This window comes from Chanos chanos, chromosome 2 (genome assembly GCF_902362185.1).
Source record: "Chanos chanos chromosome 2, fChaCha1.1, whole genome shotgun sequence".
NCBI classification, from domain to species: Eukaryota; Metazoa; Chordata; class Actinopteri; order Gonorynchiformes; family Chanidae; genus Chanos; species Chanos chanos.
In genome coordinates, this window is record NC_044496.1 from 45,144,203 (window position 1) to 45,169,233 (window position 25,031).

The window sequence follows — 25,031 nt, forward strand, 5'->3', positions numbered from 1 at the left end:
GAGAGAGCTAGCCTGTTCAGGGGAGACATTCTGTAAGCCAGTCCAGTGTCTTGTCTCTAGTCCACATCTAGTCCGTTACTTTTTCTTTTCTTCTACTGCTTTCTTCTCCTTACCCCTCTTTTCAGAGTCACTGTCTACTGCTTTTTTATTGTTTGTTTTTCACATTGTCCCTCTCCGTTTATGAGTCTGCCCCCTCTTGAATTCCCATGCCATCATTGGCTGATGAGGAGAGGGGCGTGTCTCTGTCTCTCTGCGGCCCTACCATATTGTAGGGTCAGGTGGGAAAGGTACTCCTGCTACAACACGTGCCACAGTAGCTAGCCGTAAACACTTCAGGGTCCGGGGGGGGGAGGCGGGGGGTGGGGGGCTGGGGTGTTTGCTGTCTCCCTCGTAACTCTAATGGCATATTTGCTGCTGGATGTGTAGCAGGAACTCATAGTAGGACTGGGCAGATTCTGTGCGGTCCTCCACCAGATGCTGGAAAAAGCTAGTCTTGGTTGAGGGATCATCCCTGTGGAGAGAAAGAAGGTTTTACGTTAATGTCGTAAATTCATACACAGATATCAAAACTAGAGTAAGCATGTCAAGAGTCACTTCTGAAGGGCCAGTGTACACTCAAGGTTTCCCAATTCTCCATTAGAATCTGACTGAAAAGTTCAAGTAAAACACACTGAAACATGCTGACCCTCCGAGAAACACTTAGGAAAGACAGATTTTGACACTTTCAAAATGAAGCACTGAGAGTCAAAATTCTTTCATATTCACAGAAAAAAAAAAAATGATTTGTTGAGACAAATCATTTTCCTCCTGAGATGATGTCAGTGAAATGATTATTCTTTGGGGCTAAATGTTTTGAGGAGCCTGCCCAGTCACTTGAGATGGGTACATGAAACAGCATGCCAATCAGGCACACCCACTAGTTACAAAGCATTATTTACAAAAGGAGAAAACACAGCACTCCTTCATACTGCCCAGTCGCTTCACATGAGACAGGGGAAGATTAAACAAAAGAAAGTGAGATTGACTCCAAAGACATACTTGAGGACGTAGAAACAAGGAAAGAATGTTCTAGACTCCTGTAACCATGACAGGAACGCTCGCGTCCTCTGGGAACTCTGGGTTTCCAGCTCTGGAATCTCCGTCTGTCCACGGGAGGAGAATGAAACACAGTTTACAATTTTTTATTCCAAATTCAACTTTTCAGTTTTTATTCTTACATTTTTTAGCGACCATCACTTAAACCAATGTAAACGTAATATCATTCCAGTTGCACATGAGACATGAATGAGAAATGAGTTTAGGGTTCAAAAACATTTGAACTATTTCACTACACTACAAACAAATACCAAGCTGGTTGAGTAAAGCATGCAGTTCAGAGTGTACACTTCATCTGGTTTATATTCCACGGGAAAGAAAACAGAGGCTGAAGCTCTAAGAAGCCTTTCTTTATCTGTTCAACTCCCAGATTTACCTACATGCCAGGGATAGCATGTCATAGAGCTACAGGGCATAACCAAACTGAAAAGTTTCATCTGCTGCCTTAAGTATCAAAAGAAAACAGCAGAAATAGCTCAGAGCTTCTAATGATCAGTTCACAGCTGACATGACCACTGTCTGACTGATTACACTGAGTCTAAACTCACACACACAGTTCTTCTCACTGAAAAAGGCATTCGAATTATTACTCATTAGTTTTCATCCCCCTCAAAAAGTTAATATACTCCAACGTACTTCCGTGTACACACTTGCACACAGAAACACACCCAACTCATACATACACCAATAAAACCACCCTCTCCCTTCCACACTCATACTCCTACAAAAACACACACTTACACATTCACACAAAGGCCCACACACAAACACACTCCCTTTCTCACATGCCCAAGCAGACGCACAGAACCACACAAGCACAATCCCCACTATACATAGTCACTTACAGACCTAGACACACCAGTCTCCATGCATACATACATACACACACACACATATATACATATAAATACATACATACATATGTACATGCATACAGACTCTTACCATGTTGGGAGGGATGGAGGCATAGTTGGGATATCCCAGCACATCTCGAATGAATATCTCACTGCAGCATTTCCCCACCCACAGGTACATCACCTATGAGGTCAAAAGGTCAAAGCTCATCACTTCTGCTAAATAACGGTGAATTAATTGACCTTTCACACACCCACCCAGTGCCTATTTTTACCTTAAAAAACTAAAAGATATGAATCATGAAACACACAGAGACATGCACTAAGGTCAAAGCTGATCAGTGCTGCTCCCTGAACACATCACCTCAACACAGATTTGTTTGATACACTGACTGATTACTGAAAACAGCACTGGAAATCAGAAATTTGACTTCTCTCCTGTACTTCTATATTTCTATTACAATTTTGATTTTACAGGACCCTGTTATCACCTTCACATCTTAAATCAACTTAACAGTTAACCCTGAGAGCCACTCAGGGCAGGCTGAGTTTTTATTGAGCAGTAGTGCTACTGGAACAATGTTTCTGTGTATATGTGTGTGTGTGTGTGTGTGTGTAAATTTGTATTTGTTAAGTATGTGTTTGGGGGTGGGGGTGTACTTACACTGCCACAGTCCATGAGAAAGGCGCCTTCTCTTGTGAGTTTCTCGGCTGAGAGCTGGAGTAGAGGAGGTTGTGGAATCACACAGTCATTCAGGTGCAGTGCCCCCTGGTGGACCAACAGATAACAACAACATCATCAGGGGAAAACACAATACCTGTTAACACTGTTTTACAGAGTATGCATCACATAACACTATGGTTATATTTTAACTGCGCTGATTGTTACTGTACTATGCATCGTGACAGTATGTAAGTGTGTCTTCAGTTTTACCTCTGAGAATGCATACACAAACACACTGTACAATTATATATGCTTTCACATCCAAATGTTAAAAAAAAAACAAAAAACACACACACACAGAAAACACAGACTGGGTGTGTGTTACCTGTTCAGACAGGTTGTCGATGCGGTAGAGGTCTGGATGTACCATGCGCATCATGTGTTTCAGTGGCTGGCTCTTAAACTCACACATAGCAAACACGCGATCGTCCAAACGAGTACTTGTTCCTGTCCGCAAAGCTTTCTGAAGGGAGGAACAAAGACTGTGAATGTATAAAGCCTGACAGGCATCCAACACATGCATCTCAATCCATTAACTTCCCTTTTCTTTGACTGTTCTCATTCAACAGTCAGCTACGCCAAACGTCTCCCTGAGCATCTCAGTCTCTTCTCCAAATACAGGCACTGCTTGACTCCACTAATCAGTGTCTTAGCGACTGATTTACGGCTTAAATGAAGTATGCAGAAGTGAAACAGTTTCTAGCTATTGCCTGTAAGTAGTGGATGATTTTATGTTATAGGTTAAAGATAAAAACTTTTTCCAGGACTTGACTGAGTATTATACTAAACAACCTGTACACACTGCTGACATAAGTTTCTCTTGATGAGAAAGTCTGCCACATGAATGAATGTCAAAGTGAACAGGGTTCCCACCTGTTTGAGCAGAGCAAGTACGTAGAGGGGGAACAGGCGGAGAGATGCAGGTGCGATGACACCAACTGGCTGCAGGCTTGAGCCGTTAGCACGATATGCGGATAAGGAATCTACCACTGCGTTCACCAGTGCATCCCGAGCATCCGTCAGACTGGAGGATATGGACCGGTCGATGGCTAGAGAGAGGAATAGGGGATATAATGAAAATTTAAAAACAACAACAAAAACCATTTAGACGTCGTAAGACGATAATGTTCTTGGTCCTTCAAACATTTTCCAGTCACACACGTGCTCACCCATATTAGCGAGGAGGCAGGTGATCGCTTCAACGTCGGCTCCAGCAAACACATCACTGAGCTGACTGACCACCGGCAGACAAAGCGTGTGCACTCTGATTCGCCGCTTACCTATCAATCATACACACAGAGCCAATCAACATATACACATTTTTGCATACAAAAACCAATCAACACCGACAAATGGAAAAAACACCGGTCAGTGCAGGAAAAGGGATCAGCTTTACCTGTGCCTAGGTGTGTATGTGTAAGTTTATTGTGTGTAGAAAGAACCTCTGACGTAAACATGTGTTAGTGAATCTAGGTGCGTTTACCTTTGCTGGATGTGTACAGCAGGGCGGCCTGGAAACAGGCTAGTGATGTGTCTGCTAAGCTCTCCTCTATAGACACCTGCACAGCAAAGCCTGAGTCCGGGTTAACATTCGCCAGGGAGAGCAAATCAGTGGAGCGCACAAAGAAGTTCCCATGGAATGTGTGGATGGACAACCCTGTCGACCAATCAACGCAGGAAAGTTAGAAAATAAATAACCACACATTTGTTAAAGACAGAGTCACCCCCCCATATAAATCTGTCCCATGACTGGTCACAGCCCACCCACCTTTGGTACATCTGATTCTCATGACAGCCTCAAAGCCAATCTTCCTGGTCAGGTACCTCTGGAGATCCTTCTGGAACTTCTGTCGTTGGGCAGGGTTATGGATGTGGTGGAATGTTGGGTAGTAGAAGATGCTTCCAGCTGAGTACTTGGACACACAGGCTGAGAGATCAGAAGAGATTAGTGAATAAGAGGTCTGTGTGTATGTGTGTGTGTGTTTGAAAATGCTTAAGCTCTGATCATCTGTCACAGTGGCTTTATAACACATTAGATAACATTAGATAGCACATGATGTGTTTGAAATCAGGTACTACACACTGTGTACTCTCATTCTTCTGTGGTGTGTGAAATACACAGTTGATGATGCACCACTCAGTCTGCTGAATCACAGTATGTCTGGACAGAGACACTCAGGCAGTGGAGATGACGCAGAACTCTGTTAAGCACGTGCACAAGCACCACAGCTGGGCATACTGAATGCATTCTACAGAAACACAGCTCAAACTACTGACTACCCAGTCCAATTATCTGTGTTTTAACACAACACTTCTGCTCCTCTGCTGTTTTGAAATCTGCTGCATTGTCCTGGCCGACAACAATTCATTCTGAGATAATTAAATGAGTTACTTCCTGACTCGTGCCCTGTCCATACACAGTGTATTTTCTGCTTAATCCAGTATGACATATGACAGCTGTAAATGCACTGAGGTTTCTGCCAGTGCCTGGAGTAATAGTAGTGACCCGTATGACAGTATGTCATGTCACACCCAGTCATCACTGCAACACGCTCTGTTCCTACGCTCTGTTCCTACAATGGGAAAAGCTTTTAGAGCCATCCACTCACTGAGGTGCACTGACTTTTTTTCCTCCCATCATAACAGCCTCTAATTTGGTTGCGCTAATTACGGCTGTTTTCAGCTCTTGTGCCATCTCCAGTTTCTACTGGGCGCCAAGGCTAGAGCTCCACATCTGTGTAATTGGATTGAACGTAATGGAATAATAGCAAAGTGAAAGCTGATGATGGTTTGATGGGTACCTAAAGATGCCAAGTCAGAGTACTGCGAGCTCAGGAGAAACAGGTCCACTCCAATCTGCTGCCCGGAGCAGTCCAGAGCTAGCTTCTTATAGAAATCTGTGGCTGGACCCAAATGCTGAACACCCTGTGACACACACACACACACACACACACACACACACACACACAAAAAGAAAAAACCCATCATGAGGAAGTGTGCAGCAGTGAAAGGAAGCTTCTCAGCTTCTCAATGTAGGAAACTGACGACATGCACAGGGCCTCTCCCTTTTCTCCTGGTATTGTAAACATGCTTTGAAGAACAGGGAAGTTCATTACTATGGTTTTATTGGGGGTGGGCGTGTTTGTCCTTGCACGTGCTGGCCAGTACCTTGGTGCTAGATCTCTGGTTGGGATCCTCCCGTGAATGCAGCAGTCCAGCTCCTAGCGTGGGTAACTGGGTTTGGAACACAGACACGCGGCCTCCGGTGGGGGACATGAGTTTAAACGCGGCCTGAAGTGCGGGGCCCAGTGCGCTGTGAGTCTCTCTGGTGTTTGTGAACATTCTTGGCAATGCTGTCAACAGCTCCTTCACCAGCTACGCAAAGAGAATCTAATCAGTTACTAAAAAAAGTCCCTGCAAAAAGTGCTTTTTATAATGTCACACATATCACGTCTATGGCAAAGCCCTGACAAAACCACAAGCAAAAGGCAGAATGTTTTAGACATGAACTAGACTATGTGAACACCCAACAAATGGCAGGGTCTTGCACACATGTTAAGACACACAGAGAGATATGGCTGGAGGGAGAACAGAGAGAAAGCAGATACTAAAAGACACAGGCGTGCGCGCACGCGCCTATGTGCATACACACACACAAAGACAGATTTGTTCAAAGTCCAGGCTGAAGGGTAGATCCAAAGAAGAGCTGGATTAGAGATTAAAAAAAACAAAAAAAAAACAACTGTACCTCTTTACTCTCTTTTAGATTCACCAGCAAACTGTCATGCGTGGGAATGAACACATCTGCACAGGGGAAAAAAAAAAAAAGAAAAGAAAAGAAAAACACAGCCACTTCAGCTCAAACTCCCACTTTCAGGAAACATTAAATAACACATCAGAGAGCCAAAGCAATAAAACTGCAAACACCACCACTGATGTGTCTGCCTTTAATGACATCTTTACCGTCTATATCTGAGACCACAAGCATCTGTGGCTGGGACAGCCCCTCCTGCAGGTTATAGAAATGAATAGTGCTGTCGAACGTCAGAAAACCAATCTTGGTCCGTGTATCCCCTGGTAACCTGGGCAAAAGAGAACAGAGCCAGGTTTACAGCATGCAGCTGTTTTTTTTTTTTCAACACAGTCAATTTTTTCCAACTTTCAGTGACAGCAAGACTAAAAGTCCAATGCTGCACACCTCATCAAACACTGCCGTGATCACAATATGACAGAGACTTCAGATCCCATCACACATGTGTAAGAGACTTAAACAGCAGCTTTGTTTAGTCTACATAGGAATACAACACAGATCTGACTCATTTGGTGTTGGGAGGTGTGCTGGGAAGTGCAGATAATGCTTTTTAAATGTCTATACTTGTGAGAAAACAGAAGAATCTAAGAGGTCTAACTTACTTATCAAGGTTTTCCAGCAGTGACTGACAAAACACGTTCAGATAGCCGGCTTCAATTGCATTATGGGATACATCCAACACAAACAGATAAGCTGCTGGCTGGGGTGGGCGCAGCTGAGAAACGAAAGATGAAAGAGAGAGAGAGAAAGGGAGGGAGAGAGATAGATCAAAACCAAAACAGTTTGGAACAAATGTCTGAATGCAGATAGAACCCCAAATTTTTTTTACTGCCAAAAACCCAACCATTCAAAACAGGGCCCCCTCATGGCCTTTTGCACTTAATTATTCTCTCCCTGTTTCTCTTCCTTTCTCATTCACCTACTCACCATGTAATCAGAAGAAGCGATAAACTCTACAGTGGAGTTCTGGATCTCAGGTCTCTTATGAGGTTCTCCATAGGAACGAGTAACTGGATTGTACATAAACTCATCAGGAACTGAGAGAAAGAAAGGAAAGAAAAAATAAACAATGGGTTTTTTTCATCATTATTTTCACAGTCAAAGTTCACATTCTCATTTCAGCACATCTGTCCCAATATTTTCACTCTGGTTTTCATAATCCTGAGATTGACTTCACGCCAGAATCAGGCCTGAGAACAGCAGTATAAAGTATTACTGCTTTAAGTTCTGGTACCAAGCAGAGCTCAGGCTGCACACTAACAGACTATGAAGGACAGGCAGAGAGACAGACAGGCAGAGAGACAGACAGGCAGAGAGACAGACAGGCAGAGAGCAGCCACCAAGAGAACGGACCTGATGAGAGTGAGAGAACTCACCGTCATTCACTCTGTAACACAGATTACATTTCCACCTCCTCTGGTCCAGGAAAGACACAAACGGGTTGATGTATGTCCGACAGGATCGACAGCGCACGATGGTGTTTGACGTGATGACGGGTAATTGCTGTGGAGAGTTAGGAAAGAGACGAGAGCTGAGTGAAACTTCGGTTCCAGGCACGATACATGACATTTGCGGCTGAGGAGGAGAAAGTGTTGAGAGAGTGAAGAGAGAGAAAGAGAGAGAAAAAGAAAGATGAATCCGGTCTTACTGTCAGGTCCCTGAAGGGATGGAGCAGTAAACCCAGCGGGAGACGGGCTTTATTCAGCAGAGCCTGAGTCTGGGGAATACTAGTGAGAGTACACCTGAAGGTACTGAGAGAAAGAGAAAGAGACAGGGAAGGAGAGGAGGTGAGGACCTGCACATGTATCCATGTGGAAGAGACAGATTCAAACTAACAAACCAAGAAAACGGAGACTAAACGCATGAGGTAGTCTTAGTTTGATTACAGATTACAGAGAGCAGTTGTCCAAAAGTGTACGCCTTAGAGGGTGAGGGAGTGAAAGAATATGTTAAAAAGAGAGATGAAAATGAAAAAAGACGGCGTGTGTGGAAAAAAAGAGAAATCTCATGACATGTCGAGCATGTGAACGCACAAACAAGAGAGAGAGAGAGAGAACATATGAGAAACCTAGTGAGTGAGAAAAATAAATTGAGAGAGAGGGAGAGTGTGATGGAGAAAGAGAGGAAGTGTGGAGGGCTGGGTGGGACTCACTCTGGGCTACAGTTGACCTTCTTGAGCTCAGTGCTGAGGTTTGGCTCTGGTGATGCAGTGTGTGTTGGGGGGAGAAGGTTCCTCTCCTGGATCAGATTGACTGGCCGCAGTGCATCCACCTCCAGCTCAGGTACACCGCTCAACCCCCCCAGTGCTGCAGACAGCTGGGACAGACTGGGGAAGGGCTACACACACACACACACACACACACATATAGAACTAATGAGAACAATTTGCTTCAAAGTCCTGTTTACCTTTACTTTTTTTTATTAGTTTAACCACTCGTTTCTATGAGCACATACAGACCAGCGACTTTTAAAATACTCTGAGGTATAGAAATGCTGTACCTGTGAGTACTGGGCCTGGTAGCCTGGGGGGTTGTACCCTCTGTGAGAGGGGGAGGAGTCTGGACGAGAGGAAGAGCCCTGCTGATAGCCAGGCTGCATGGATGGGTAACTGTAGCCAAACGGTGGAGCTCGTTTAGAGGGGTCAGCAGGAGGTGGAATGGAGGAGTCTGTGGAACGATTGAGTGAGAAAGAGAAAGAGAGACAGAGAAACAGAAAGAGAGAGACAGAGGGAGGGAGAAAGAAAGAAAGAAAGAAAGAAAGAAAGAAAGAGAGAGAGAAAGAGAGAAAGAGAGAAAGAAAGAGTGCACTTTGGTTAAGATTAAAGCCCAGGTCAATGTGTCACCTCACAGAAAAAAAAATAAGTGTGAGAGAGAGAGAAAGAGAGACTGAATGCAAATATACCTGGGTAGCTCCCCCCCTCCAGAGACTCATAGCTGTTGGGTACTGGAGATGCACTGCCTGTGGTCGAGGAAGAGCTGTCTGCACCTGAAAGAGCACACAAACAAACACACACACACACACACACACACAGACAGGGGTTTTCATAACAGGTTTCATAACAGCCTAAACCCAAGGCACACAGGTTACACCTCTGCACATCCTACAGCGTCTCAGCTCATGCAACACCTGAAAAACACACACACAAAGGCACGCACACACACACACACACACACACACACTCTCCTCTTGTGAGCACTTCATAGCGCCACCTTATGCTTTAGCAGGCTTAGTGACCACAGCATAATGTCTGAGTACGTATCACTAATACAAGGGTTTGTGTATGATATGCATGCAAGCTAAAATATACTCAGTCTCTCAGGAGAGGAGTTTCACAGAAAACAGCAAGAACATCTCCATGGTACATCAGACACACACACACACACACACACACACACATTAACCCTAACTACTGAACCATTTAATCCAATGTAAATCAACAGCAGGGGCAGGACGTGAAAGCGCCACGTCACGTTGGAGAAAGAGAGGGAAAGAAATGTGATTGGAGCAGCTCTAATTCTCCCAGGCTAAATCTGTCACCTCAGTGGATTAACACTTCGATGAGAAGAGGAGGCAGAGTACCCCACGGTCTCTCCATACCGTCTCAGCATGAACAAACACACACCACAACACTTCTGCCTTTTTACACAGTTCTGCTCACCGACAAAACAAACCACCTGTTAATGGGAATAAGAGTTCAGCTGGGCAAGACTCAAATGTCACAAACACCAACATCACGGCAGTAATCAAAATGTCAAAATAACTACTACAGATTTAAATGTGATATATTCCCTGCATGCAAAGCGCTGTGGTAATAAAAACCCCATTGAAAACGCGAGTTTAGACATGATAACCACTAACTCCCCATAGGAGCAGTTTCAGCAGAGGCACTCTCTCATTAACACAGAGCTAAATATAAAAATGTGTTAACCCCTAGACACACATACATACAGAGTCAGGTCCTCAGAAGAGAGAAATGTTTGACAAGTGAGAGATAGGGAAAACAGATGAGAGTTGTGGTTTAGGGGCTGGTATATTATGTTAGTGAGTGCAGGTGCACACACGCTGTTTAGCACTGATGTGTAACTGTATGTTTAAAAAAAACAAACAAACAAAACAAAACATAAAAAAAAAAAAAAACAGGATACGGCCAAACAGAATTTCACACACAGTTTTTCTTTGTCTCTGTACAGTCTCCTTTCACACATGCTGTATTCTGTACAGTGTCACTGAAAGGGGCTTGTATGTAAGTTGGACCAGTTGAAATGGAGTGAGTAAAATGCACTAAGTCATGGGATTGGAATGAATGACCTAACTGAAGGAAACAAGAACGAACAAATGCATTTAGTTGTGATGATTTAGACCATCTCGGAACCGGTTCAGTGGGTGCTAAACACTCACGTCAACGAATTTTACCGGGTGATCTCTTGTCCATGAACAGAGCACAAACAGTCACAACCATGTTCTACTGAGAAAACAAAGAAATGGTGAAGAAATACAAACCAAGCTCAATGAGAGGGACGGCACTAAAAGGGCTGATGGAGCCTGGGGCCTAGAGTCATCCACAGGGCGACCACACAGAGTCATACATCTGTGCTTTCATAAGGGGGAGTGTGTGGGGGAGGGCAAAAGAAAGGACTGGACTCAAGTTGGGATGAACTGGTATGACACAAAGCAGGTCATGGGAAGATGAGGGAAAAAAAAAAAAAGAGAAGAAAAAAAAAAGGTAGAAATATAAGTTGACCAGGAATCGCTTACGGTGAAGTAGTGAAATATATTGATTTGGGATGGAGGAAACGAAAATGTAAAAAAAAAAGTGACTGATGAATGGAGGGATGGGGAGAGGAGTAAAAGCTAAAGCAGACCTGCTTCCTCATCCTCCTCATCCTCTTCATCAGCATCAGAGCTGGATGAGGAATGATCTCTGGCTGTCGCTGCAGAGGAGCTAACTCCACTATTAGCAATATATCCACCATACTGCAGGCCTGTAAGGAGGGAGTACAAAACAGAGCAAGCATCAGCCCCACACACACACACACACACAGAAAGACAGACAGAACACAGAGACAAAGTCAGAGAGACAGAGCGGAAGCTTTGAAGGAGAAAGGAGAAAGATGGAACTGGTGCCACCACTGTCCACAGCCTGGAGGAAACTGAGGTCCAAGCATATACAGATAAGAACGCAAAGATGCACATCAGAACTCATAGAGTCTAGACTTTAACTATTTCATAGTAGTATCTCAAAAATAGGCAATTTGTCACGAATCTGAAGGTAGACCGAGACATACAATAATAATCCTGCCACTCGTTGGAAAAAAAAGAAATGAAATATAAGGAAGAATGGACAAAAAGTGAAATGCACACAAACAAGGGCGAGTGCTGATTAACACTGGAGGCAGACAGCTATGCCCTTTTAACAGGTCAACAACAGTCTCTTCACAGCAATTCACTGAAAAGCTTTTCTGATAAGCATGAAGCAGCAAACTGTGCACAGCACAACAGCACACATTAATGCGTCTCAGTGCCGACACAAGAAACTTTGCTCTAAACACAACTACAAGAGCAGACAAACTGAAATGATCAGAGTGTTTCATACTGAGACTAAAGGTTCAACTGTTTCGCTACTTTTCTTGAATGTGCTCTGAGAATTCTGAGGGTATATTTTGCTGTGTTTACCTTGCTGGTGACCTGGTGAGGAATGCACAGAGGTGGAAGTCCCTGAAGGTGGCCTGTCCCCATCAGGGCCCTGTGATGTGGGGGGAGGCCCACCGTAGTGCTGGGTCATGGGGGTATGGAGGCTATGCTCATAGTGCTGAGGCACTAAGGAGAGAATCATCAAGTTACTTTCATTGAGTGACTTTGAAATAACACAAAATTAGAAAATATTTCTTCATAGTTTATATGATTCTCTCATCCTAACAAAAATGATCAGCATTTACTACTGCCAATGCAAATTCTTACTAAGCAATTCAATTTTCCACAAAGCTTAGTTCAACAAGCATAAAGTATCTGATTCCATCACAACTTAACTACTCTGTTACAGTGATTTCTATTACCTGGGATGTTCCTTCACAAAACATTAATTCACATAATTCTCAAATGTCTGAGCTCCAGAGCTAGCGTGGAGCGTAGAAGCAGACTTACCTGCGTTTGCCTGGCCGTTGACTGCAGCGGTCTGGCTGAGGAGTGGGTCTGCGTAACTCTGATGAGCTGGTGTGACTGACGCAGGAATGGATGACCCATTCCCCTGAACAAACTGCTGCTCTGTGCCAGAGGAGGGCGGTGCCATCACTGTGGAAACAGGTGGCTGTCCAGAGGACATTTGTGAAGACCGCAGAGTTCCATACTGACTGCTCCCGGGCGCTGATGGGTAGGATACGATGGGGTAAAGTGGAGCATTCATGCTGGTGCCGCTGGACACAGACACTAAATTTGGCTGGGGGGGTTGAGACAGAGGTAGGGACTGGGGGTGAGATGTTGGGTAATGCTGTCCATAGTATGCTGTTGGCATGGAATACAGAGCAGGATGCTGAAAAGCTGAAGGAGGCTGGGAGGCTCCTGAGGAAGATGGGGCAGTCGTGCCATACGGCTGGGTAGGGGGGTGTGAAGTAGAAGAAGGTCCATATGGAGAAGGACCTGACCCAGGGCCAGCTGGTGGAGGCTGGTTGCTGTTGTGGTAGTAATTGGACATGTGGTCATTGTTCACCACTGAGGCTTTGTGCCCTGGGGCAGCTGGATAGGCCTGTTGTGGGGTAGAGCTGTAATAGCTCGAAGAAGGGTACATGGCTGGGTAAGGCTGCCCAGGACCTGTGAGGAGAGAGACCAGGCCAGGCTATGACAACAACGTTTAAAAGAAAACAGAAAAAACATGACAACAGCAAAATAAATATGATTTGAAATAATACAGTAACAGTAAGAGGGTACAACACACACATAATATATGGATCATGTGATTGTCTACAATCAAAGCCATCTGATTTATACTGCTCTTATACCGTAAACATTGTGCTATAATGCTGTCTGCTTTGTTGAGGTCAGTTTCAGTGTCTATTTCACTGACCACGACCTGTGTGACTGAGTCCAGCTGCTTTTCAACCTCAATGGGAAGGGCAAACGCTCGTAGCTCACACGAATCAAGGGTCATCCGAGTTAGGGCGTGCTGCATGTCTAATATTTGGTAAGATATTGCTCTGGAACTTTGTGGTTGTTCAGACACGGTATCATTCTACATACGTAATGGCGATGTTTTACTCGTGTTGTTAACGATATGCAAATAGAAGTAAAGGTTAACTTTCTCATACACATCAATAACAAGAACGTTTACGGCAACCAGGGCAGTGTACCCGTAGAACAAGGATTGCACGGGAGCCTCAAGTCAGCTTGCTAGCTACCGTTAATTATGCCGGTATATTCAGATACGTTTTTAACTTAAATCCATTAAACACTTTCACTGGTATATAACAATATTGCGTCATTTCATTTGACAATATCTATCTGAACAGCAGCTTGTCAAACTGCAACCGTAGCCTCTTAGCTTGATCAGTGTTCAGCACTTATGGTAGCTTAGCTCAACTGGGATACTTTATGTATTAGATTAGCCGCTGAATGATCCAGAACTAGCAAGCAATGGCTAGCATTCTAGCTACATCAGAAACTGCTGTCAAGTGAAACAGTTAGGGTAAGCTTGTCACAAATTTACTAATTCGGTCACACTTTTTAATTAAAAATTACAGCACTCTGAAAGAAATTACAAACATGTAAAACCTTCCCGAAGCCAACACCCCAACTAAGCAGTTTCGCTGGGCTAGCAGCTATTAGCTAACTCTCAGGCCGTAGCCATTCAGCATAGGCTCGTATTATGTCTCGAGTCCGGCTAGCGTTACCATTTTGATAGGAAGGAGTCGCTCCACCGTTCAGGCTGTAATTAACCGAAGAGTTCAGATTTGTATATCCCGGCGCAGACATCTTTAGTGGCTGTTTGTATACACACAAAAACGTCCATATAATGTCAAGCGCTCCAGTAACGCCTTCGCCAATTTAGGTCCCCATCCACCTGTCTCTGACGGCAGAGGAGCTGATTATGGCTTTAGAGATTCTGGCACAACACCGTGAAATGTGCAGCTATAGAGATCTGCAGCTGATTTCGCTGGTAGTCTTTAAAATAAAAGTCTTCAATCTTCAAATGTACATGCAGGAGGTGGTTTGTTTTTAGAATTATTTTATTCTTTACACTGAGTTTATTCTTTATTCCATTGTATCATATAGATATTGGCTTACTAGAAGACAACTAGAAGACAAATTATAACAGCTAAACATTCAGCCAAGGAGAGCTGCACAAAATGTTAGCTTCATCATTCATCGGAAAATACCGAAAATAATTCTTTCAGGTCAAGGTGTAATAAGTCAGGCACATTGTGAAAAAGCCATTAAATTAAACCAAATTGTTTTTTTTCTGATTAGATGACATTAACTAAGGATTGCCCTAATTAACATTCTCTTGTCACATGTAAGGTGGCTCTATAAAACTAATGGCAAATACTTGCCCTCACTTTCTCTCCCTCTGAGTAACCCCTCAATTCAAACTCCGTGTTGCTGACAACGGATCATGATTAAAGACGTTTCCCTTACAATATCGCGTGGTATTGAACGATCTTAACAATTATGGATCCTGTGTGTCTGCTCACATAGTTTTGTTTCAGCGAATTGTCTGATCTTAACACCTTAACAGAGATGTACAAAGTCGTATAGACTTTATCAGATAATTATTAGGGTTCAAGAATACTCTTTTTTTCCATTATGCTAGATGGAAATTAATCAAAAGAAATAAGACATAGGAAATAAAATTCAAAACTTGCATAAATATAGTCACAAAAATTCAAAAATAAGAAAATGGGTCATGAACTGGGATCTTGAACTGTATTCGTCTGTCAACATTTTAAAAGAGACTCTTGTTTTAAAAGCAAGAGTAACGAAAAAAGACGGTGACGATTTCCTCGTAATACACTTGCTATGCACGCTTCACAAATTAAATAATCCGCTAGCATTTCCTTTATGATTTAGTTATTGCAACACTGAATGTCTGATCGTGGCGCTCTCTACAAATACACGTAGGCGGGGGAGCAAAACGGATACCATGAGTATGTTCCAAAAACTCAAGGTGTTACGCGAGAGTGTGATTAAACGCACTGTACGTATATTCGTTACCATGCCAACGTCAGGACGCCAAATCGTACGTTAAATCTAGGCTGTTTTTAAATATTCTGCAAGTACGTCCTGTGGTGGTATTGTGAAATCACAGTATGCCTAGGTGACTCTGTTGAAAGTATAACATTTTAGAGGAAATATTATCAGGACTCATTTATATTTGGCAATATGTTCCCAATCTGAAAGTGTACAGTTATTGTTTGTGGCGTTGCCTTTGGACAGCTGTCATAGGGCACATGGGTAAGAGTAAAAATCCCATATTACAGTCTATTATGGAAGCCAGTCATTCTTAGAGAGTCACCACAATGACTTCAATGAGGATTCTTTCCAGTTTAATCCTATCCTTTGGGATAACGTTGGTGATTCTTCAACTGGGATGTATTTTGTGTCCCTGGAAGAAATAAGAAAAACAAAAAAACATTTCCAAATTTTTATTTTTGTCACACTTATTTTACACCAAGAGGAAAAATTAAATAATATCTCAGTCATTCATTTTATTATATAATAGGGGGCCTTTTATGTATGGTTTTTACTATATTTCCTCTGTTCCTAAGCTGGACTTTGGACCTTCAAACCTGCTTCATTCTTTTTTATTTAATATTGAAACAATCTTGAGTTCCAATGCAAATTAGGCATTAATGCCTATTTTAATTAAATATATTATGTATTGTAATATTTATTCACATTTTCTTGTATTATTCATAAAAAGAACCCCTGTCCCTTAGGTTCACTGTCATTTCCACCACACTGTACAAAATAGAATTCTTGGAACATGTTTTAGCATTTGTATACTTGATAACCATAGCAACAGCCACTTAACATGGGAACACATGGCTGGAGAAAAGAGTGACCTCCATAGGGGGTAGTAAAAAGAGGAAAAATCAAGGGAAGTATGAGTTAGATTGAGAGTATGTTTATTGTGTGTCATTTCTGAACACCCCATATTTCATATGAATGTAAAAACAACTGGACCAGTCTCATTTAATGTTGTGTATTTGTGTATAGTTAATGCCAACTCTAAAACTGACATTAGCAGGCTAACATATCATGAGATTTTAAAAGAAATATTTCCACTACAGTCATTTCCACAACAGGAAATGATGATTTCCTCTCAATGTTAGAATGAAACGTAGATTATTAAACAAAATTAGCACAGCCACTATCAGGATGCGTTTTTACACAGAATGGAGAAATAAACCATAGCAGTGTATTTTATATATATATAAAAAAAGAGTTAGAATCACCCACGGACGTGACACTGAAGTTTTCACTTGTCTTAAAATGATGGTTCTAGCTAAAAGTTATTCTTTGCAAGATTTGAAAGCAGTGCTTTATAAAGAGTATTCTCCTAACCTGGGCACCACCAGGGTCTCCTACAGATCCATGTTTACTCCCTCAGTTAAATTCCCCATGAATGGCAGTCTCTGAGATTTGACTCTGTCAAGCCTCTTCTTTATGGGGGATGCCCTCAGGCACAAAAATGTCTCTACCACACCCTTTGTTAAAAAGTTGGCTAATACAACTGTGAGATTGCAAGAGTGCGTGGAAGATTCCTACATTTGAATTTTAGCACCTAGATCATGAACAAAATGACGCAACAGAGTTTTCAAATATGTATTTTTCCCGTGACGAACTGGGCAGTACATACACATGCTCCCACTCAGACACCCACACGTGTGCGGACAGGCACGCACACACACAATCAGAAGCAAAGAGTTAACATTCCTAACACCAAAGTAATCTACTACTGAAATGAATGACCAAGGAAAGAAGATTTCACTGTCTTTACATTATAAGAACACCATAATTACCTGCGTATCCATTGTATGTTTCTCATAAATGAGACAACCTAATGTCTTTATTCGGTTCACTAATAATTAAGGGAATGTGATGGACTTGTAATGTTAACATATTTGCTTTGTCCTTACAGTTCATTTCAAACCAACAGTAGCTGTTCAACAGATACCCTGTAGGATGAAAGAGTTCCCGTCTCTTCCAATGCCACAGACATGGAAACATTATTTTATTAATATCGTATTAGTCCATCTCAATCCATCATATAAAAAATTTACTAAACATTTTTCTTTAACTTGAACGCATTTCAGCAGTCCAGTTAGTGGCTTTAAAGTAACAAATAATGCGCTGGTTTAGTAAGTCTTGTGTTTTCCTCTTCTATGTTTAGAGCAGGCTTTTTTTGCGGCAGTGCTGTTTGGTCCGTAACCCTCCATAGGAGTGCATGTCATTTAATACTTTTACACGTACAAACTCTCTTCTTCTCTTGTCACAGAGTGCCGTCCGTACTGTAGGAGGGGTTCCCCAGCCCTTCTGCATCAGCATCGTTCCTTTCTTTTTTGCATGACTGTCGTCGCCATAGTAACAGGGCAGCCAATGAGAGTAGCAGGAGGAAGCCAACCCCGCCGGCTATCACCCCTGCTCTCAGGCCGGCCTTGTCAGGTGTGCGCGGTTCATAGCGAGCGCATGACTCCTCTGACTGTTTGCTTTCCCCTGCCTTGTTAACAGCGAGCACGCACACCTTCGTCCCGGCCTGTAGTCGCTCTACCGTCCCGTTACGAGAGGCCTCCCCAAAAACCTGCATCTGTCCCTCGTGTCCCTCTAGAATCACCTTATACTGCGTCACAGTGGACGACGGAGCACACCAGTGGACCACCGCCTCCCCTGATGAGCCCTGGCTCACTTTCCAAAGCCGTGGAGGTTCAGGACGTTTGTCTGGACCGCTGATCCCACGACAGAGGCACCCAGTCTGGACAGAGAGATCAAAACATGAGACCTCATGGAACACGCAGGGGTCATAGTCACAAGGCTTAGAGGTTGTGGTGGTGGCAGGGGATCTTGTGGTTTGGGGTGGTTTAGGGGTGTCGCTGTCGTAGTCATAGTCTATCCCCGGTACATAGACAATCCGTATGTGTGTGATGGGCGACTGAGAGGGGAGTGGACTGACTGTCAAACCCCACAGGAATTCTGGGGACAGGATCAGCAAGAGAGTTGAAATGAGGCTCCACAACAGCAACATCTCTGCAGTACAAAAATAATAACACACACAAACAAACAAACAAATAAGCAAAGCTGTTCATGCTATGAATTGACTCAGTCCAACATTTTTATAAAACATTATACAATGTTTTAAGTGAGTGTACATATCTGTGTGTTCCACTTCTGTAGAGTTATCCAACTAATTCATAATTTGTACATTGTTCCATTTACATATTCGAGGTATCACCAAAACTTCCAATTTTGATGAAAAGTATCCAATTTTCCATTTTGCAGTATAACATTAAATTTAAGTACAATTTTTAACCTATCCATCCTTTTGAAAGCCCCCCCCCCCCCAAAAAAAACAAATCTTCCTTTCCTCCAGACTCATATACCACAAGGAATGATTAATAAAAATACATTTAAAACTCCACACAATCTGCTGGACACATCTGATTTGATTTTACAGTTATGGAAATCCTAACAACGCTCAAATCACGCTGAAACGCTGAAATAACTCACTCAGAGCTAAGGTTCCGGAAATCTAAACGTGCATAATTGGTAAAATGCATGGAGGCACACTAATGTTTATAGAGTCTATAATTAACAGGAGCCCCTGCTTGTCAAAGGTTGCGGTCCATGAGCTGTTTTGTCCACATCTGAAAGTAATGAACAGTTTGGCTCACAGTCAGCAGTGACCGTGGGAAACTAGCAATGTTCTAAAAAAAAAACCTCCCTTTTGTGGGAAAAAATTGAATGTCTATTTATTTTATTCTGTGAGAGAAATTAATGGGAAGTAAATGTATTACATGTTGCCATTCCTACGGTGTTTTAATGATGAGCAGATGGATACAATGTGTATTAATATCAGAGAAAAAGACAGATACACCAGCATTGCTAGTCATGTCACGATCGCCTATTTATTGTCATAGCAACCGAGCAAATGGAACTAAACTGAAAAGATTTCCCACAGTACCTGAGACAAACAGAGTTGTGATGAAGTATCCTTGCTCTTCTCCCTGAATAAAAATCTTATCTTCAGATTCTCTTCTCTTCCTCTCTGTCCTCCACTCAGCCACACTTTTCATGCACCTTCCTCTTTTCTTCTCACCAAAAAAACTTCCCCTCCCTTTTAAGCACTCATTTGTTCACCCCCATACACATGCCTCCCTTCCTTCCTCCCTCCCTCCCCTCCCTCATGCCCCCTCCCTCTCCCCAAACCCTTTTGGCATTGTCAACCGATGAGTGATTTTTTGTTTGTACATTTGTTGTACTTTGCATGTTAATGTGTGTGTGGTGGCAGTGGAAGGAAAGAGGGATGAGTTTTGACTTGTTTTTGAGGACAGTTAGGCCCGTGTCTACGGTAAAGATTGTAAGTGTTACTGCATGTTCTTCACAGTAGAGGGAGGTGCACTACCTGGCAACAGCAGAAAACATTCCACTTAGAGAAAGAGAGAAGCAGAGAGAAAGAAAAAGAAAAAAAGCTCTTTTTTTTTTTTCTAAAGCCCCCCGGCTCCACCCTGCCCCACAATTAGATACTCCTCTCCTTATATGGTCAAAGTCAAGAAAGGTGAGCCCCTACGGACAAAGGAAAAGGAAGGTCGTCCAGTCACCTGTAACCATCACTCAACGATTCGGTTTGAATACTCACACACACCAGACGTCACACATACAACCACATACAGAGAACACTCAGTACTGTAGTACTGTATAATTAAGAGGAACAATCAGTTATCTCACAGAAGGGAGACCTCCTGTGAGGGAATTGAGTGTGTATTGAACTGTAAGGTCTATAGTGCTTGTGATAACTAACTAAAGACTGAGGCTTTGTAGGATAGTCCACGGATGTCACAGATTGAGTCAGAAACACTTACCCCTGCCTTACGTGACTAAGGTTAGCTTCTCTATCGGGAGGACGATCTTTAAAATCAGACGTGTTAAATCCTGTCAGATGCGGGTTCTGTCGACGTATGATTAAACTGAAGCAAGAGTTCTGTCTGTGGACACAAACACGTAGCTACCTTTCATGGCTTTGTTTCTCTTCAAAGGCCTCTGTGTGTTATGTCTGCACGTTGTCAGCTGACTGCCCGTGTTGTGTTTAAACTCCAGAGAGACAGAGATTTACTATTTGTAGACTTGTTCAGTTTGCAGCAGAGTAAGTCAGTGACTGTTTAGGCAGGTACACCCAGGGGAAGTGTATCAGGAGGGCTTGAACACGTTTTATTGCACAGATGGTGATATTAAGACATCCATGAGATCTTGTAAGACTACATAGTGTATTGAAATTTCTGACTTTTTTTTTAATGTGTGTTTGTTTACATTAACATGAGAGACACAGCCAGCCAAAAAGTTCTCTTACACATAGAGGGACTACATGTGTTTCTGTAGCAAGTGAAAAACATTTTCAAATTAAGGACACACAAACATGGAGTCACGGTTACCTGGCTTCATGGATACAGTGTTTTAAAAAAGTTGTTCAAAAATTGAAAGAAAAAAAAAAGAACAAACAAACCATAATTTGTTTATTATATCCGAGATGTAATGTTACGAGAATCAGAGATTCATGGCTACAGACACCAGAACACTATTTGAGCAGACTGGTGATGCACTGAGTCATTTGAGACTTTACATTTCTCTACTGGTTGGTCTCAACGTGAAACAAGAGAACAATAGTATACTATTTCATTGCATTGAAATAGTATTCTAGTGCATTGTTGTAAAGGGAACTCAGATTCTTCAGTTTCCAAAGATCTTTTTTAAGCAACAAGTAACCAAAAATATGTAATTTGTAATAAATATGTTATATATTTTATACATGTTACATTAACAGAGACTAGAGAGACTTAAGTTATTTGTAATATTTACACACACACACACATATATATATACACACATTACTCTCTGTTAACATATACAGTATAACATAAATGTGTACATATATATGACAGAAAAAAAAAAAAAAATATATATATATATATACATATATATATGTGTGTGTGTGTGTGTGTGTGTGTGTGTGTGTAGACAGAGACCCATACAAATATATAATCATCTTAACAGGCTCTTAAGGAAAATATCAAAATATATTCATTTGATTAAGTGGAACACAAGATATTTCCCTTATCTTTGTGTATAATTTTTGGGTACAATTTGTGATATCATATTAATTTTATATTTTTATATTGGATGGGAAGGAGGATGCATATGTGTCGTGTGTGTGTCAAATGATTCTGAGATGAGCTGTGTGGGTGTGTCAGATGTGTCTAAGATGACCTGTGTGTATGTGTCAGATATGTCTAAGATGTGTGTGTGTGTGTGTGTGTGTGTGTGTGTGTCAGATGTGTCTAAGATGACGTGTAAACTATGGCGGTCAGATACAGCAGACAGAACAAACTGATAGACTGATTCAAACCTGTTCTTTCTCATCCATGCTCAATCTGAGAGTGTCAGGCAGTCAGATTCTTTTCAGTGATACCTGGGGTAGCTCTGAGCAAGAATGTACTGAACAAAACAGACAAACGCTTTTGAAACTCAGCATTCATGCTTCAACTCAAAAGAGTACCGACCCCCTTCCCTCTACCCGTATCTGTCTCTCTCCCTCTCTCTCACGCTGTCTGTCTTTTTTGTGGGGGTGTAAGCTTTGGCCGGCACTGACGATGCCAGTTTTCTTTCTGTGTCCCACTATGCGTTACATAATGTCTCATTCCTCCGTCCACCCCTTCACTCCCTCGCTCCCTCTCTCTAAGGATTAAAAGAATCTGAGCAGCAGGAAATAAACTGACCTCCTGAACTCCTCACCTATGGCCCAGTCTCACACTCCACTGTAAACCCTGAGACAGATGGAGAGAGAGAGAGAGAGAGAGAGAGAGAGAGAGAGAGAGAGAGAGAGAGAGAGAGAATATTGGATCACGTGTCTATAAAAATACATACAGGCTGTGAGAGTCCTGGCCCCCCTGATGCCCTGACCTTAATTCAACTGCACAGATCAAAGGATTATCTGTTATTTAGCCAGCTAAAACTCCACTACATTTATGCAGGGGGCAGATACACCTCCACAGACCCAATGACTTGTTCTAAGAGGCCAACATAAACTAATGGAACAAGGCTTACACGTCATCTCATCAGACTGCGCTGTATTGGGAAACCCCTGAGTTAAATACAGAAGCCTAGAGATGACTAATGACTAATGTGAGATTTCATCTTTAAGTTGTGGAATTTAGTGGTCATACCAATGTATCATCTTTCATTTCTTCACAAAACACTGTCAGAAACAACAGCAACCATGAGTTCAGCGGTCAGGGACATGAGCTCAGTGACCATAAGTCTGTGGTTCACATCTGAAGCATGGCTGTATTCTGCTGATGTGGCCTCATGTAAAAACAGTCATTCCATAAGGCTGCTCCAGTGATGTAGGTAGTCTCTGATTTCTGATAAGAACAGCATCAGTATCATCAACTGAATGTTTTACTCAATAAATGGGGCTTTTGCTTTCTCGTGAGCTACGCTGCGTCATGTTTCGGCCAGGACATGAAACAAAATAATACAACACTAATATGCAATTGCAGCCTTTGGGTAAGGAGGGAAACAGTTTACGTTACGTTTTAGTAGAATAATATGGATTATTGGTTGTACACTGTTAAGTGGGGGCATATGTGGTGCCCATAATGCTATGTGAAGTCTGATAGGACTTCATCTTCACAGTATTACACACACTTAACGTTCTTGCTATGACATTAGAAATACTGCTCCAGTGCCAATACCCACAGAATAAAAACAATATCTGGATTTGTAGATCAAGATATTCTGATACATCGCAAGCTCTTAATTAGTCTGACAAAGAATGGGTGAATCTGTTGAGACTCAGTGCCCAGTCGTCAAACACGATAGTTTGTCTCATCCACTCTCAGTCATGGATTTCCTCTTCAATGATTAGTTGAAACGACAAATCTCATATTTAAACATTTTTTATTTTAACAGTACTATACTGCTCAACAGTAGTATGAGGGAGCGTGTCTCAAATTGTCACGGTCAACAATCCTATTCCGCGACTTAGTATAGTGCGCCCTCTGGTGGGAAATTTTGTAAACGTGCAAATATCGAATTAGGTCATAAGCAAGCATGGTCTGATCTCGACACGGCGTGCGTCGTGCAATGGATTGAAACTGCTCTCCGCCCACCATCTCCCCCTCCCATGCATTAAACCTTTTGAAAAATCAAATATTATGTTCTCTGAAACCACCTCTTGCTTTAAATTTCAGGTAAATACAGCACAGTCTACAGGACACGATCGCTAACTGCAGGCGGAAATGGATCTCAGAATCCCACCTGTGATTGTTTTTTTGCCGACCAAATAGCTTCATGAAAGGGAACTACCTTCTACAGCACCTCTGTTCTTGATAGTGACAAAGTCACCGCAAAACACATTCTAAGAGTGAGCGATTACATTTTCTACAGCGCTTCAACCTTTGCGACCAGGAAAGTCACAAAGGATCCTCACACTGGGTATTTGTGAACTCATCAGTAAACTGATGCGAAACGCTAGGATTGAAAACTATGTGGCGGATAAATATCGATTTGAACAAAAAGTAAATAAATAAACAAACTTAGCTACTTCAGGATAACTGCAGGCACTGCTTTCAAACAAGAACAACTGTTAGATAAACTTAACATCTCTCTGATATACCTGCCTATAGGTGTCACCTTTAAATTCCAGTATTATGTTCACCAATAGTACATAGAGAACCCCGGTTAGGACGAGAGAGCACTTGGTCAAACGTTTTAGACATTGCTATACTGTATGTGGCAACACGTCATATGTCACCACGCCCTCCATACCATAACTCATAATGGCCACTCAAATACTGTCTTTACGTCAACTCTGTGTGCCCGACGGTTTTCTCTTTGTGGGGTAGAGTCAGTCGGACCGCTAGTGTTGTGGGCCTGATGCCATCTGATCTGAGAGAATCGAGACAAGGACTGAATATTTATCCAATACTTTATTCGCACTCGTTTTGACATTATCAGGATATCTTTCCTGTCGAAGCAGGTCTAAGAATTGCACATTTTCTACTGGCTTTTGTTGCACAGACGTGATAGCCTACAGCGGAATTTTATCGCACATCAGATCAAATGGAAACAATAAGATAATACCGTCTCGCAGATACAACGTGCATTTTTGAAATAACGTCGTATCAGGTTCGTTGGTTGCCCACAGTTTGAACAAGGGGGTTATACTTGGCTCATTCTACAAACGTCATCCATATAGCTGCTGCGCCGCTTCCTTGTTCAAAACCAATTGAGAGACTAGCGAGAGAAAAAAGGGGTGGTCTTTGATATCCGATTCTTTCAGTAATCC

General features: G+C 42.4%; 2 protein-coding genes across 2 annotated transcripts; both read right to left on the reverse strand.

The window, feature by feature from the left end:
- Positions 1-376: 376 nt before the first annotated feature.
- On the reverse strand, positions 377-14,517 carry sec24b (SEC24 homolog B, COPII coat complex component). The gene is made up of 24 exons (XM_030764880.1): positions 14,365-14,517; positions 12,626-13,288; positions 12,158-12,301; positions 11,347-11,466; positions 9,386-9,469; positions 8,984-9,150; positions 8,637-8,821; positions 8,133-8,235; positions 7,861-7,987; positions 7,412-7,521; positions 7,087-7,199; positions 6,637-6,755; positions 6,422-6,477; positions 5,842-6,048; positions 5,475-5,598; positions 4,442-4,600; positions 4,157-4,330; positions 3,843-3,953; positions 3,547-3,722; positions 2,999-3,136; positions 2,614-2,718; positions 2,041-2,133; positions 1,039-1,142; positions 377-511 (listed from the first exon to the last, which is right to left on the reverse strand). Exons 1-24 carry the CDS (start codon positions 14,444-14,446, stop codon positions 397-399), a joined length of 3,579 nt encoding a protein of 1,192 aa, XP_030620740.1. The 5' UTR covers positions 14,447-14,517; the 3' UTR covers positions 377-396.
- A 3,449-nt stretch (positions 14,518-17,966) lies between these two features.
- LOC115804895 (LRRN4 C-terminal-like protein) lies at positions 17,967-19,691 on the reverse strand. Its single transcript, XM_030765383.1, has 2 exons — positions 19,653-19,691; positions 17,967-18,718 (listed from the first exon to the last, which is right to left on the reverse strand). The coding sequence occupies exon 2, from the start codon at positions 18,714-18,716 to the stop codon at positions 17,967-17,969; it is 750 nt and encodes a 249-aa protein (XP_030621243.1). The 5' UTR covers positions 18,717-18,718; positions 19,653-19,691.
- Between the last annotated feature and the right edge of the window lie 5,340 nt (positions 19,692-25,031).